The 15660-nt window shown below is 53.6% G+C and overlaps 7 protein-coding genes across 7 annotated transcripts; 4 read left to right on the forward strand and 3 right to left on the reverse strand.

The window, feature by feature from the left end:
- Positions 1 to 469: 469 nt before the first annotated feature.
- On the forward strand, positions 470 to 1640 carry HMPREF1541_02164 (uncharacterized protein; the record flags this gene model as incomplete). Its single annotated transcript, XM_008716520.1, has 2 exons — positions 470 to 1199; positions 1252 to 1640. 2 exons carry the CDS (start codon positions 470 to 472, stop codon positions 1638 to 1640), a joined length of 1119 nt encoding a protein of 372 aa, XP_008714742.1.
- A 1260-nt stretch (positions 1641 to 2900) lies between these two features.
- HMPREF1541_02165 (uncharacterized protein) lies at positions 2901 to 4010 on the reverse strand (the record flags this gene model as incomplete). Its single annotated transcript, XM_008716521.1, has 3 exons — positions 2901 to 3639; positions 3691 to 3928; positions 3980 to 4010. The coding sequence occupies 3 exons, from the start codon at positions 4008 to 4010 to the stop codon at positions 2901 to 2903; spliced, it is 1008 nt and encodes a 335-aa protein (XP_008714743.1).
- Positions 4011 to 4590: 580 nt separating this feature from the next.
- Positions 4591 to 7303, reverse strand: HMPREF1541_02166 (uncharacterized protein; the record flags this gene model as incomplete). Its single annotated transcript, XM_008716522.1, has 2 exons — positions 4591 to 6548; positions 6595 to 7303. The coding sequence occupies 2 exons, from the start codon at positions 7301 to 7303 to the stop codon at positions 4591 to 4593; spliced, it is 2667 nt and encodes an 888-aa protein (XP_008714744.1).
- Positions 7304 to 8064: 761 nt separating this feature from the next.
- Positions 8065 to 9355, forward strand: HMPREF1541_02167 (uncharacterized protein; the record flags this gene model as incomplete). The annotated part of the gene is made up of 3 exons (XM_008716523.1): positions 8065 to 8191; positions 8241 to 8564; positions 8616 to 9355. The coding sequence occupies 3 exons, from the start codon at positions 8065 to 8067 to the stop codon at positions 9353 to 9355; spliced, it is 1191 nt and encodes a 396-aa protein (XP_008714745.1).
- Positions 9356 to 10128: 773 nt separating this feature from the next.
- On the forward strand, positions 10129 to 11004 carry HMPREF1541_02168 (uncharacterized protein; the record flags this gene model as incomplete). Its single annotated transcript, XM_008716524.1, has 1 exon — positions 10129 to 11004. The coding sequence occupies one exon, from the start codon at positions 10129 to 10131 to the stop codon at positions 11002 to 11004; it is 876 nt and encodes a 291-aa protein (XP_008714746.1).
- Positions 11005 to 11632: 628 nt separating this feature from the next.
- HMPREF1541_02169 (uncharacterized protein) lies at positions 11633 to 12448 on the reverse strand (the record flags this gene model as incomplete). The annotated part of the gene is made up of 1 exon (XM_008716525.1): positions 11633 to 12448. One exon carries the CDS (start codon positions 12446 to 12448, stop codon positions 11633 to 11635), a length of 816 nt encoding a protein of 271 aa, XP_008714747.1.
- Positions 12449 to 12845: 397 nt separating this feature from the next.
- On the forward strand, positions 12846 to 15588 carry HMPREF1541_02170 (uncharacterized protein; the record flags this gene model as incomplete). The annotated part of the gene is made up of 3 exons (XM_008716526.1): positions 12846 to 12854; positions 12929 to 13030; positions 13078 to 15588. 3 exons carry the CDS (start codon positions 12846 to 12848, stop codon positions 15586 to 15588), a joined length of 2622 nt encoding a protein of 873 aa, XP_008714748.1.
- Positions 15589 to 15660: the final 72 nt, after the last annotated feature.

Here is a 15660-nt window from a genome sequence, read left to right on the forward strand (position 1 = left end):
TCAGTAGAGGTCTAAGAGGCTGTCAGCTGTCGCAGTAGGCTGCTAGATCAAGCCTTGTCGATCCAAGGGCTAATTCAAGCCCGATATGCACCGTGCATAATGCAACGTTGTAGAGAGTTTAGCCTAAAGCTTGTTATCTTAAATGCACGTTGGTAGTATTTGCTCCTGACTCTCTGCTTTCTCCCAGTCCGTACTCAAGGCTCTAGGAGGGAGAGATTCAAGCCGTCTAGAGGTCGTACCTGAATCTTAGACAAGAACAAGTTCGTACTCTGCTGACGCAATGTCTACCGGACCAGATTCTGGACTATTACCAAAGGTTTGATGGATAATCGTGGGCGGGGGTTCTGCTGGCTGTGTTCTCGCGGCACGACTTTCATGCCGGGCACCACATCTGAAGTTCCTTCTGCTTGAAGCCGGCCCCGACAATAATGATGATTTTCATGTACCCGCTCCGTTAACGAGTCGTGGCATGTTCGGGCAGGAGAAATATGACTGGTGCCTACGCTCTGTACCGCAAGCAGGACTCAATGGACGCGAGGTTTCGCAAACGCGAGGGAAGCTGCTCGGCGGCAGTAGTGCTATCGATTCGCACTCTCCAGTATATCCTAACCGGGGGATGCACGACGCGTGGGCAGGCCTGGTGGGAGATCAAAGGGGGGCCTGGGAGGGTATAGAGGATTGCTACAAGAAGTTTCAGCACGTTGTCGCTGAAGGTGGGGGTTCCGGTCTGTTCAAAGGCCCCGTTAAGGCATCGTTGCCTCTCAAGTTGAATCGGCTTCAGCAGGCCTGGCACGGGACTTTCAAAGAGCTCAATGCCACTGCAACAGATGCACTGAGAGGGCAGGCAATTGGTGGAACAACAACGACCAATGCCATTGATAACCGGCCTGGTCGCGGAGAGCGAAGTCACGCAGGGAATGCATACTTGACACCAGCTAACGAGCAGGCAAACCTCACGGTCAGGACGGTGTCACTAGTTGAGAAGATCGCTCTACGCAAAGAGAACTCTATGCTGCGTGCTGAGGGTGTCTATTATATGAGCGCCGGCCAGCATTGCTTCGTCGAGGCTACAAAAGAGGTAATACTCTGTGCTGGCGTCTTCAGCTCGCCTCAATTGCTAGAGCTTTCGGGTATTGGACAACGGGCTATCCTAGATGCAGCGGGAGTCCAACCCGTGCATGAATTGCAAGGTGTTGGAGGTGAGTTGTTGAAGGTTATCCAGACTGGTAGTACTATCTAATCCGCATCCAGAGAATCTACAAGACCACCTGAACTATGGTGCAAGTATCGAAGTGCGCCCGGAGATTGAGACAATGGACATACGTGATTACGACCCATCCGCCATAGCCGATCAACAACGGCCGTACCACCAGGACAAAACTAGACCTTTGGCAGAAGGTTCGGCCTACAGCTTTGCGTACTTGCCCTTGCAGCTACTGGACAATGAAACGGATGATGCCACACTCCGTGATGCTCTAGCTGCACACAAAGCCACGCATCCCTGGTTCGAGCAAAATCAGTACATCTACGACTCTCTACTTTCCCCGAAGGCCGCAAGTGCGACTGTTTTCATGACACGCAAAGCCCGCTACACGTCGAAACTGACCGCAGCTGATGGGGAATATACGTCAATCCGCTGAGTTGGGGTAGCACACACATCCACTCTTCCAACCCAAACGACCCTCCCTTGATTGATCGTCGATACCTCGACGACGATATTGACGCCGAAATCCTGGCGCGTCATGTTCTGCAGCTCGAGAAACTGCTCCAGCTTCCTGCATTCAAGGCCGTGGTATTACCAGACGGCCCGGCGCTTTCCGCGCGCGTTCAGCAAGCCCCCTAGCTCGATCGACGAGGTTCAAGAGGCGATTCGAGAACACGCTGCAACGAACTACCACCCCTGTGGGTCTTGTGCCGTGATGGCGCGGGTGGATGATGGTGTGGTAGATGGGAGCCTACGCGTGTGCGGGACGCAGAACTTGCAGATATGCGATGCTAGTATCTTCCCCATCATTCCGAGAGGCAGCATTCTGACTACGGTCTATGCTGTGGCTGAGAAGACGGTGGACATTCTCCTTCAGGAGGGGAGCGAACGGTATGCATGAGTAAAGGGAAGCATGAGGTAGGCTCGTCTAGATCTGTAGGCAGGGGTTTCCGATTGACCAGGTATCCCTGTATACGTTGGATAAAGCGCTCTACACACCATTTGAATGGGTAGGCATCCGCCCGTGAACTGCCTAGCTGGCCCAAGTCGTGTCGAAGCGCGCAACAGAATTTCCCCCCTTGAAGACATTGACATACTCGAATCGATAGGTCATTCAGAATGGCCTCCTCCTATTGCGCCGCCATATGCCTTGTATGAAGACCGACAAACTAGGGCAATAGTGCTGCAGATGAGAGGCTACGGTAGATGGTATGGATGGGCGTTTTGCCGGCTGGTTCGCTTCTGCGTGTGGTCAAGTGAAAGGGGGCACTTCGAGAGAAGGAAAACCGTCGGCTTCGGTCACGCAAACACGCCTCGAGCAGCGGGTGTTTTGCTGCCGAAGTGAGCATTCTAGTGGAGGACTAATAGGGCAAGAACCTTGCCAACTATATCAGCATCATATCGAGAATCCTCTATACATTGAGACCGGGAGGTATATGCTGGCAGCTGGGTTACCATGCTGTGGCACGTTCTGGTGCATACTCTTCGAGGTGGTGATACTGCACCAGAAAGGCTTCCCCCCCGAGTTGTGATGCTCACCAGTTCTTTTGGTACCATGCTACTGGCCGGACTGACACCTTGTATCTCGAAAAGTAGCGAGGTCCACAAAGAACTGCGCCCGCAATGAGCATGCCGATGTGATGTACCCCTAGCTGGCTTTTTGTGCAAATAGTGGGTAAAGGGCGTTCGTCAAAAATCAAGATCGTTTCTTCTTCGTCCACATGTCGACAAAGTCGCCCTTCTCTTTCACACCAAGTCCCACGCGCTTGATTCGTCCAAGTCGTGCCAGCGCCTCAGAGATCTTGTCTAGAAATATGCGTTCCTCCTGGGTCTGCGGTCCATCCTCCTCTGTGCCAACCAAAGTCTCGGCATCAGAGGCACTGTCTGCGATACTGTCAAGAGCAGAGGCCTTCAATGACGCTGCATGATTCTGTGCCGAGTTCTGAACCGCCTCGGCGATCCGAATGCGGATGCAGTGAGTCGGTCGCGAGCAGAGGTTCCACAGGAAGGTTCCGTAGGCGTGCGGGATGGGTGTCGTAATATCGGCTGGTGTGTAGCGCAGGTGAACAGGATGTACCTTTGTCCGGGAAGATGCTGCTAGCAAACACGGAGAGAGCGGGAGGGTGCCACGACCGTTGGACGTGGTGCACTCTGGGAAAAGCACCATCACCCGGTTAGGATTCTGGGCAAGGTAGGTTGATACATCGACGAGCTTCGCGTTTGGCGGAGCTTGGACTTGCGATGATGGCGAGCTGAATGCCCGTATTGTCGCCTGGAAGAGCGTTAGAGGCTGGACGAGACGTGTGTTGGGATAGCTGGCGGCAAAAATGGGGTCGAAAATGGCGGCCAGGTACAGCGCATCGATGGGCGAGTTGTATGTAGAGGCTATGATGGAGCCTGCCTTGGGCAAACGGGCCGAGTGCTGGGCAAGGGATCTGCTACGCATCAGCCCCGGCGGTCTGTGGTTGTCAGTGGTCGTTCCATACCCTTTCTTGACGCCATCTATCTGCAAATCAATCCACCAGATGCCTGGGATGCCGAGTATGCACCACAGCGACGCTTTCCGCCCGAGCACGCCGAACGGTAGGAATTGGAAGAAGGCGAAATATGCGATACAGAAGAACAGGAGCAGAGGCACGCGACAGACGTAGAGGAAGATGTGGAAGGGTAGCGCAACGCCCTTTGGCTCGGGTGGGATGGGTAGGAACGGCGCGATTCCTGAGCCTGCAGAACACTGTTAGCAGACGACCGAAGAGCATTTCGCATGATGCTCACCCTTGTCGCGGAACTGCGAGAACTTCTCCATGGCCACGGCAGGTACTGATCAAACAGCGGGTTGCAGAGAGGGGAATGGCTAGACCTCGGGGGTTGACGATGAGGGAGGGGCAGCCATCAAGCCATCGGACACTGCCAGCCGCGACCAAGCTGCGGCTTCTGTGGAAGATGCAGCGATAAAGTGGTTGGGAAGAGACCTAAATGTACCGCCGATGTCGTTGGACGAGGCACTTATCCAGCTGGCTCAGCTTTCACATGCTCCAGCTCTGTCAGAAATAATCGTTCACGTGGCCGCAGTTGAAGCCTTGGCAGCTCACATGCGACTTCAGCACGAGCGCGTTTCGCGAATCGATTTGACCCTCGATTTGACCCTCGATTTGACCCTCGCAGTCACACCACTTGGAAGGCAGTCAACTTGGTACACACGCCTGAGCATCTTGGTCACCGATCGAGCATTCTACTTTCAAGAACCGTCGTGCAACAATTTGTGGTATCAATGTCTTCTGGTAGCAGGTCATAGCCAGCTAAAGGTCGCTGTAGTCAACCGGCTTCCTTACGAATGTAACAATACCACTCCCCAAGCAAGACTGATCGCCGTGGACTGGAGAACCCTACCTCCAGCGCGCGCGATTCCTCTCCCTTTCCCCTTCAATCATCCCCCTTTCAGCTTCATCCTCGTACTTGAAGCTCATTGGTCTCCGTGTACCACCGCCAGACCTCGAGTTGCTGCCCTTTAGTGCCGCCGCAGCGTTTTCCCTCCTCTGCTGCTCCTTCAGCATTCTCTGCCTATCTCGCTCCATGCGTTCGCGCGTGTGAGGATCCATTTCTGGTGCCTCCTTTGCCGGTACCGCTGTGGGTGTTGGGACCTGACTGGAGCGGTGACTTGAGCGTCCATTGACGTGCTCATCGTCTCCACGGGGGGCCGCGGGGGCGTGCTCCTTTTTGTGCCTCCTGGATTTGTGCCGCGAGCCTTCATACTCGTCTTCATGCTCGTCTTCCTCATCTCGATCTCGGCGTCGTTTGCGATCTCGCTCCTTCTCGCGGTGCCGCTCTTCTCGTTCCCGATCGCGCTCGCCTCGGTCCCGCTCACGGTCCCGTTCTCGCTCTCTATCACGGCCTCTGTCTCGATCACGCTCATGCTCACGCTCACGCTCACGCTCACGCTCACGCTCACGATGCTTCCGATCTCGGCGGCTGGCCCGATCCAGATCATTCGCGGGTTCGCCGTAGTCGTTCATCTTCTCGTCTTCGTCGGTTCTACGAGACTCGTGCTTGGAGCTCCGACTACCATACTTGTCCTTTTCCCGACGGTACCTGCGGGTACGATCCTGGGAGTCAGACCGGACATATGACTCCTCGTCGTCTCGCATGTCATAGTCTCCATTCTCGTCACGCCTGGATTTGTGATGCTTGCGGCTCCGGCTATAGTCGTCCTCATCATCGTCACGGCGAGAATATCTTCGCTCTGTTCGATCATCTCTGCCATCATCGGGCTCGTTGTCAGGGCTGGGACTGCGACGTTCTGAAACCCTTGATGCTAACGAGGCACGGCCCATGATTTGAAAACCTCCGCTAAGTGGCCTCGGTGGCTTTGCTGGGGGCTCACGCATCGCCCTAGGACCAGTTGGCGCGCCAACGACACCGGGAACAGCCGGCTCCGGTTGGGGTACGGACTGCGTGGATGCACTCCTCACTGGTGAGGCCGGACGGCCGTTAGGTAGGTGAATAGAGCCTCTATTACGTGGGAATTTACCATGGCCACGTGCTCTGAAGCCAAAATCTTGGTCCCCGTACCTGCCAGAAGGACCGGAAGGGGCCGACGGAGGGGGCATTACCATGTCGAGATCCTCGGAATATGCCTCGGCAATGGACTGTGTCGTCGGTACCGGCGTGTCCACGGATTTGTAGGGCTCGTCTTCTGCGGTATCTACGACTTTTTGGTCAGCGACAGGCTGAGGCTCCGTATCAAGTGCACTGAGGGGAGCTTCATCTAGGATAGAAGGGTCCTTTCTGACTTCTTTCTTGGCATAGTCGTCTCCTAAAGCTTCTTGGACCTCTTCCTGGCCCCCAGGCGCGAACTCGTCATCGTCCGGATGGATTTCATCGTGCTTGAATGTCTCCGGTTTTGGCTCCTCTTGTCGAGGACGATGGCCGTTCATTTGCTGCTGCTGCTGCTGCTGCTGCTGGTGTTGATTCTGCCACTGTTGATCGAGCCCATTCTGGAAGTTATGGTTGTCATAGTTGTTGTAGAAATTTCCACGGCCTCGACCGTAGCCGCCACGTCCACGGCCACGGCCACGGCCATATCCACGGCCACGGTAGCCGGACTGATGAAAGTCACCATTTGGATACTGCTGGTTGTTGAAGCTGGGGTTGAAGCCATAGTTGAAGTCACCACCCATGCCATTCTGGAATGCATTTGCATTATTATTCTGCCACATATTGCTGTTTTGAAAATTTCCAAACATGTTCTGTGGGTTCATATTCATCATGTTCATTCCGTTCATGCCTCCATTGGGCCCGAACCCGCCAAACATGTTACCCATTGGATTCATGCCCATTTGCATATCTGTGCCTGTCAGTAATGACCAACCTTGACGACTCTGGTAGCTTACTCATCATGGGGTTGAAACCGTTAGCCATCATCTGCTGCATCTGCTGCATCATCGGGTTGCTGAAATCGGCGTTCTGAAAGCCCATGCCATTCATGTCAAAATTCTGCTTCGAAGGTGACTCGTGGTTGTCGCGAGAGTCGGGCCGGGAGACTTCGCCATCTTTCGAATGGGGTTTCGACGGGAATTGTGAATCTTCTTGTGTATCATCATCTTGCGGCGGTACAAAGTTGGGATCGTCGTGATCTGGCTCGACTTGGATCTCAATGTCGTCGTCGTTAGCGTCGACAGGGTCTGAATGCAACTCCGCGCCATCCTCCGCTTTCTGGACATTGGTCAGCAGGGACATTTGGATTTGACAAAGGGGCCGTACCTCGATGGAGGGCAATGGCTGCTCTTCTATAGAAAATGAGGTGGGTGCCGATATCTGATCTTGATTGACGGATTCAGAATCATGACCATTTACCTCAGCATCTTGTTGCGCATCCACAGGAGCCTGGCCCGGGGTTTCGATAGCGCTGTCTGCAAGGACCGGAGTCTGGGACTTCTCTGCTTTGGCCTTCTGCTCTTTCAACCAGGACTTAATGGTTTTCCGAGCCGCGCTGCTGGCCTTGACAGTGCTGTCATTGAATGGGGAGTGCCCACACTCTGGACATTTATTGTTTGCGGACTGATAGCCTGCCGCTGTTAATAAGAGCAAGGCAAGTAGCATCGTCGGTACACGTACATGTTTCGCAGATAGAAGTATCGCAGCACGACCCCTTGTATGCATTGATCAGGAATTGATGACATTTGAGGCAGCGCATACGCTCTGGGGCCTTCGATGGGTCCAGAGAACTGTAAGGGTCAGCGAATGCCAAAAGATCGCTGGTACACAACACACCTGGCGAATTCCAGCAGTGACGCGTCAAGTGCTGGCGCCGACATTTTCACTGTAACACCAATAGAGCGCGACTTCAATGAATGCAAGATCCGGTCTGCGCCATCGTTACCGGTTCATCGATGGAAACCCGGCTGCGTTGAATTGGTGTTCGGAGGGGGTCAGGGTGCGATAGTGAAGATTGGTGAAAGGATAAGGAGTGGTGGATACGAGAAGGATCTTGAAGCGTGGTGTCTGACAACCAGACCCCGGAGAACGCGAGACTCTACAATGGCTTGCTTCTGCGAAATCTCGAAGTTTGGTTCCAGCAAACGCAACTCAGAGGCGCTGAACGGAGTAATGCCTCGCCCGAGTCTTGGCGCTACCACGCAAGACGATCCCCGGCGATCCGCGCCACGTTCACCGTGGTGACATCAATCAATAGGTGACTGGACGAGAGTTCAGTCTTACTGTCATTGACACTGCTTACAGCTGTTGACATACCTCGTTTGGGTGGAGGCTGGAGTTCATGGGATGGCTGTTCAGTCGACTGCTGGCTTTCTTTGCATGTACAACAGTCACATTCGCTGCTATCTTCTACACCGCGAAACAAAATGATCCTTGGCCCGGTCAGTCTGCTGGACTGTCTGGTCTTTGTTATCTTTTTGATACCTCAGCTGTTTTACCAAGGTGGCCTTTTTTCGACGCTCCTGGTGGTCGTCAGGGTCATTCCTTTTTTGCGTACGAGTGGCTTGATCCATGGTTCGCCTTCTATGCTGACCATGAACAGTCTTCCAGCTGCCTGTCCAATTCGTATATGAGAGGTATTATATTCAACGCGAGAGGAAGTCACCCTTCGCTCGCAACGCAACGACCTTCCAGGATATTGTCATCCGTTGCGTGCGTTATGCATTTGCATACATTCCTGCGAGCATTGGTCGAGTTTTCTTCTCCAAATGGGTAGCCTACCCTTTCTTTCGTTTTCGACTGCTGCGACACGGCTACCTCAGAAGTCCTATTTTCTTTAGAGAGATCGTTAGATCTGGTATTCGGGGTTTGTGGATCATCCCCGATGAGAAAGCCGAGCCTGATATCATCCTATATTACTGTCACGGTACATTTGCTCACCTGAGAAAACGACACCCCCCACGCTGACCAAATGTAGGAGGAGGCTTTTCAATGGGGTCTGCGTACTTCTACCTCGAATTCCTTATGGCGTGGGTGACTCGGCTGAAAGAAAGAGGTTTCAAGAATCCTGCTTGTTTTGCGCTGGAGTACACCTTGGTACCAGACGATAAGTGGCCTAAGCAGTTTGACGAGACACGGATCGGATATGATTTGCTCCGAGAGTCATTTGGCGACGGGAGTGCAGCCAAAATATGTGTCAGTGGTGACTCGGCGGGAGCGACTCTGATTTTGAGTATGCTGTTGCAACCAGGAGCGATCGAGCAAGAAGCGCAGTATTCAGCACTAGATCGACCAGGGCTTGCAGTGCTCCTGTCACCTTGGACACATTTGATCTCCAGACTGAACCAAAACACGGCAAGCGACTATCTTGATCGAAACAGCCTCCATCTCTATGCCGAGCAGTATGGTGGACAAGGCGCAAAGACTGATGAGATCATCTCGCCGGGTCTGAGTATCTCCCGCTGGAGACGAGCATCGCCGGAACACGGATATCGTTTCATCTATGGGTCAGAAGAGGTGTTTGCGCCGGGCATCGATGAGACCATTGACAACATTCGAAAAGACGGTGCTCTGGCCAAAGCGTACAAACATGAGGCTGGGATACATGCTTGGCCAGTGGTCAATTTGTTCCTTGGCGAAAGTCGGGAGCAGCGGCTGGAGGGGCTTGACCTTATGGTCGAGTGTGTTTTGTCCTCCGGATTGGCGCCGAAAACGTAAGCTGCGGTGAGCAAAGTGCCGGCAGCTGTCCAAATGCCATCAGATTAGATCAAGTAAATGTGTCTCATTGACCGCCCTACAAAGAAGCAGCCGGCTGCCTCCAAAAGTGCAATGGGGCTGCCAGCCACCTCGCGGTAGTTTGATGCAAGGCGTCTCGACCTAAGCTCTTTCGTCATCTGGCTTCGGACAAAGCTCGCAATCTGCAACGCGCTGAGATGCCCTTTCATCAATTTCATCAGACATAGTGCTATTTTGTCGGCGCTGAACTACGAGGTACGCGTCAAGGCGCGCGCCGCACAATAATTTCGTGCAAGAAATTCGTGCAAGGCGGCCCTTGGGGAGTAGGAGGTGAAAATTGAGCTGAGTTTGGTGCCTAATTCGGTGCTAGTCTGGTTGATCGCGGCGGCTGAGCACAGACCCCCACCAAATACAAAAAGAGCCTTAACCGCAGCACCCGCCCGCCTCGAATCGACGAGCTCCCAACCTTGGAGCCCAGATCAGTTTGTTTCGCGCCAAGAAATCAAGCTCTTCGTCACGTGCATCGTATTGTGAAGCCTGGTGGTGCAGCAGCAGTGGCGCTCTAGGTATCTCTACACAGGCCCAACACGAGGTATTGCCTTTCGCAATGTCTGGTGCTGTTGTCTGAATCGCTACATCCCTTCCATTCAATAGGACCACATTCACCATGATGACTTTTCACCCCTCCTTGTCGATGCACAACTCCACCCAACCAAGACCTATCCACAACCGCCAAAATTCCGACGTCAACAGCAATGAGTGACGATAATAACAACTACCGCCCTCGCTCTCCAGGTGCAGCTGCCACATTTGTACCTCCGCCAAGTCTAGGCCGTTTACCGTCCTACTCTCGTACACCTGGCGAGCCCATCTATCCATTTTCTCCACGCGCCTCCATCAGCGCCTCAGCCACAGCCACATTTACTCCACAGTCCGCTACGGCTCCATCATATTTTAGCCATCAATACCAGGCTCACTCGCCGGCGGCTTTTTCGAGGACACCATCGTTTCCGAACTATCCAAATTATCAAGCCAACATCGACCCATATCAATCCAACTCCCAACCACGAGTCCCGCCCAACTTTCAACCACCCAACTATCACAACGACGATCCGGACATGGCTCGAACTCGGGCTCAACGCTCGGCTGAGCAACAGTATGACCCAACGCACAACCCTAGTCCCAGCACCAACGCCATCGCCCCGGCCGCACAGCCGCCACCGGTCAAGCAGGAAGTACCCACTCCTGATCCGGCTCTCCTCGTCGACATCAAGACCAAATTTCCGGTTGCCCGGATCAAGCGAATCATGCAAGCTGATGAAGATATCGGCAAGGTTGCTCAGGCCACGCCCACCGCAGCTGCCAAAGCACTTGAACTTTTCCTGACCTCTCTTGTCATCAAATCAGCAACCACAGCCAAAAAAGCCAACTCCAAGCGCATCACGGCCAACCACCTGAAAGCAGCCATTGCCGCAGATAAAAACTTCGACTTCCTCAACGAAATCTGCGACAACGCGCCAGATGAGGACAAGGCTGGCAAGAAGGCTAGAGGCAAGAGCGAAGACGTTAGCGACGACGAGGGCTCCAAACGAAAAGTCAAGAAACGGAAGAGCAGCGAGGAAAGCGATTAGATTTCCGGAGTGACCTATGCTGAGAAAATGGCACGAGTGCGAGGAGACTTCTGGGGCACGGTATTGCGTAAATGAATGAGGCGCAAGCGATGTGCAGTGGGCATTCCGTGCCTAGTTTGAGCAAGCGAATGGCTGGTCAGCGGAAAGAGGAGATTGACAGCAATGGGTCATGCGTGAGAATCAGACCAACGAGTTGCAGACGTCCTTTATGTCTCGCGAGGGTGGCAGCTGTCCTCTACCCGCGATTCAAAGCCTGGAGGACCAGCGAATTGCTTCCGACGCTATCCTCTAGCGCGAGCATGCCACTTGAGGGATGCGAAGCCTGTATTGGTGCTCAAGTTGGGCAGGCAGGGCATACGATTTACGATGTCGGGAGTCGATCAACAAGAGCAAAAGGGGAGGGAGAGTCATGGGCTGGCAACTTTGCTTTTGTTCTAGCTATATTGGAGTATTGGCGTGTTGAAAGTATCAGTGACAAATTCATCGTCGCAATTCCGAACTGGTTTTGCTCAATAGCCAGTTCCCACGCTTGCCGTGTGTCACCGCTTTCCTTAGCGCTGCAACATATGCCGTGTCTTGCCCTTGCCTTGAGGACCAGTGTCATCATTCCGAACTCGCTCTCTAATCACTAAACGGTCCCACTTCTTCCCTGGTGTCCCTTCACCACATCATCGTTGGGGGTCCACGCCTTTGTGCGTTTCCATTTGCAAGGCCACGGCACCTGATTGACAACGGCCACAACAATGATCGCGCCAAAGAAGCCCGTGAATCCCAGCGCAATCCATCCTACGACAGGGCTATACGCCACCACCACCAGACAAAGCAGAGCGAAAGCCCCAATCACCAGGCTTCCCATCAGAACCGCTGCCAGTACCGCGTACCACTGTACTGTGACCTGACTGGTACGCCCGTGGACGCCGTCCCAATCCCGCTCCCAGTGCTTGCGAAAAAAAGTAAGCAGTGTTTGTCCCAGGCTAGCAAATGCCAGTCCTAGCAAGAATAACAGCCAGGAGATGGAGAGGAAGAGCTGAACAGTGGGAGCAGAGAAGCGCGGTTCTCCATTTCCGGTGTTATTAGGAGTATCGAGTACGTTGCTATCGTTGGAGTCTGCGGGTGCAGCATTGGACAGTACGTAGTTGAAGGTTATGGAAGCACCCAGAGTGCCGATTGCCAGAATAGTCTGAAAGAGGCCGTTGAAAAAGCTCGCAACTGAAGCACCTGAATGAACTGCCATGGGAGCGATGCGGTGCAAAGCGTCTAGGCCATACGAGTGGCCGTGCTCAGAGAGAAGGTTGGTGCCGGTACGGACGTGGTGGGGGGAGGCTGGCGTCGGGGAACTGTCGGTGGCACTGGGCTGTCTTCTGGTGCTGCCGGTTGGGCGAGCGGCGGAGTGGGAGACGGAGGCTGGGCCGGCGAAGGAGCTAGGCTTGTGGTGGGTTTCCATAATGTAGTATAAGACGTCTGAGATTGGAACGAGGATCGAATGCGTTGGCGGATCTGCGGTAAGTGTAGATGAGCGGACGCGAGGTTAGCACAGTGTTGTATTTCACCAAGATAGTGCTCAACGGGGGCAAACATGATAGCCGGCTGCAAGCAATAGCAAGCCAAACAATTAAATGCCCCATACAGGGGCGCAGTTGCCGGTTGCCTGTTGCCCTCCAGCTTCAGGCAGTGATCAGGTGGAAGGCGCGATCATGAGGACCAAAACTCCCAATGGATCGCCGTAGGCACGGACGCGTCTCAGGTCTCCGATGACCTCGCGACACCTCAGTATTGGCCCATGCAGCATTGATCATCTGTACTACCCAATAATGCAGCACGATTCTGGGTGGCAGTGGTAAATGGACTATGTGAGTAACAACGTCGCGCAGGGAGAGGCAAACTTGCGGGTCTGAAAAGCTGATGTGTTCTCCCTGTTCCGCAGCTCGCGCGCTTGATCGCAGGCGCAGCCGCTCCAAATAAACCGAAGACCGACACTCCTGCCGAACGATTATCGACGTGTATCAAGTTGTGCAACTCTTTACGAGTCAGTTGACTCACCTAGGAGCCAAATGCAGAGACTGATAGTTGCAGAATTTGTGGCAGCGAGGAAGTGTTGGACCGGAAGACGATGCTGCGGCCAGTCGAGCAGTAGAACTGCTAACGCGCCTCAACAACCTCCTAACCGATGAGTCAAGGAAAGCAGCGCCACATTCGTGCTTGCTGCATATCATTACGAACCAAACATACATCATCATCGTCAAGCTTGCCTTGGAGTCACAGAATCCGGACGTGATCAACCACACTGCTCAGTTCTTCCACATCCTCATCAATGGCGAGGGCGAAGGCCTGCTTGACAACAAGCTGTTCTCTCGGTCCCTGCTGGATCTGGTCAAGAGTACGGTGACAGGCTCTCAGATTTATGTGGATGTAGAGACCGAGAATGACTTGATTGAGCTACTGTTCGAAATCGCGACCAAGATCCGCCTTGATCCCGACATTCTATCTGCTTGGTTTCACCCTGAGCGAGACAGGAGTCGGCCACGGGCGCCTGCCGATGTTAGGAGGAATCAGTTCCCCCTGTTCTTCGTCCTGGTGCAGTACGTCCATGACGATGGCCAGACGGGGGACTTCGCCCGCACTGGGCTACTCTATCTCACCGAGACCGCATCGAGGTCCAAGCAGCTCGAGACCTGGATGATCGAGAGTGATCTGGCACCCCAGATGGCTAGTGGCCTAGGTGCCCTGTACAGTCGACTCAGCAGACAATTTCCACCACTGGAAGCGTCTGAGATGATGATCCCAATCATCGCTCTTTCCGATGCTACTCCCTCAGATTCGAGGTCGAAAGAGACACGAGACGGATTCACCCGGGATCTAAAGGAGTTCATGACCTACCTTGCTTTCTGGCAAGACACTGTCAACCGGTGCAAATCTCAAGATGTGGAAGACACCTTACTCGATCATTTCCAGGTTCTCTTCGTCCAGCAACTTCTTTACCCATCACTTCTGGAATCATCAGACGTCTCTGGAGGCTCAACTGCTGCGGTCATTGCACACCTAGCACGAATACTAATGGCTTTGGAGCCCCAGAAACTCGCCCAACGCATGCTGCAGTACCTCTTGGCCGCCAAAGCCGCAGATCCGGACAACATAACCAAACGCCCCAGGGCACGATTCTCGATGAGCCGGCGCAAGTCTTTGGATACCCTCGCAGCTCTTGCCGAAGCAGCTCAAAGCCCGTCTCCTGACCTATTCAATCTACTTGACCTGATCACTATGAGCCTGAAGTCAAAGCACTCTTACACCGTCAATTCGTGCTTGAAGCTGCTGTCGGTGATTTTGACTAGGCATCACCCGAGCGCCCTGTCTGCGATGTTCCGTTTGGAGTCATTAGACGAGACCGCACTTGATAAGAGTATGAGCATTTTCAACGAAAGCTTGACCAGATATTTTGATCAAGCAGCAGAGATTGCTCGAGACGAAACGACTCTCGACGAGTCTTACCAAGCAAGTCTTACTGATGCCAAATTCCGCATCGAGCGCCACAGTTGCTCAACGACAGCGACCTCGGACGGACAAGCACTGATCAAAGTTCCGACATCGATACATGCCGAATGCAAACTACTGAACGCGCTACTGGACAGGCTAGAAACGTTGTTCTCGAATGACACGTTGACAAATCTTGGGTTGACACAGTGCATCATGGATGTCGCAGCATGCGAGAATATCTCGGTGCACGGTTGGCTGGTTCCACTCCGCTCTGAGCCCCCTCACAGGAATGTTACCTCTGTGATTGAGAAATTAAATCAGCAGATCAAGCGATGGCGAGGATTCTTCCCGGAGTGGGACAATCTTATCGCCAAACGCAGGGACGAGCTGTCTGAAGCAGACTCAGGTTCAGATGTTCGCTCACCTTCAGGTCCCTCAGATCCTGTGGTCAAAGCGCAAAGTACCCCGCCAAGATCGATTCAGGGCTCGCGGCCTGTAACGCCAACGACAGCAACGAGAGGCCGTCCACTCGCAAATGCACCTACATTTGGTTCCATTGACAACACGATAGCTTCGAGTCCAACGCCTAACCCGCGCACGCCGTTGGCTCAAAGGCCGCTGGCTGGTAGTCCTCTCCGGCAAGCGTACTTTTCGCGCAACGAATCCTCCAGCAGCCCTTCTCGGCTCGAGCGATCTGCGTCTCAAAAGGCGACCGAACTCAACGATTCGCCGGCTAGTGAGGTGTCGATGAACAAAGCTTCTGAGAATGATTTAGAAGCATTGTTGAAGACGATGATTACGTTGGACATTGAATCGGGTGATATGCCCGAGGAGTCTTCGCCGCTACTACCTGTGCATGCAGGCAGGTCTCACGAGGATGGCAGATCTCCTACTGCCAACCGAAGTCTTCTGACTCCTGGTGATGGCCTGGGAGGTTCTGGAACGGTGACACCTACGCCGAGCGCGGTTGAGAGCGAGGATCGAGACAATAAGCGGGAGATCAGTCTCAGTCACATTTTGACGAATGCAGTGATTTTGCAGGAGTTCATTCTCGAAATAGCTGCCATGGTGCAGATTCGCGGAACAATGATCGGTGAGGTCGACCTGGCCTAAAGTTCTGATAGACCGAGAGTGTGGCACCTATAACCTATCTCCAGTCAAGCAGACCAAACTTAGCTAGCCTCT

The sequence above is a fragment of the Cyphellophora europaea genome (assembly GCF_000365145.1).
Source record: "Cyphellophora europaea CBS 101466 unplaced genomic scaffold supercont1.2, whole genome shotgun sequence".
Lineage (NCBI taxonomy): Eukaryota > Fungi > Ascomycota > Eurotiomycetes > Chaetothyriales > Cyphellophoraceae > Cyphellophora > Cyphellophora europaea.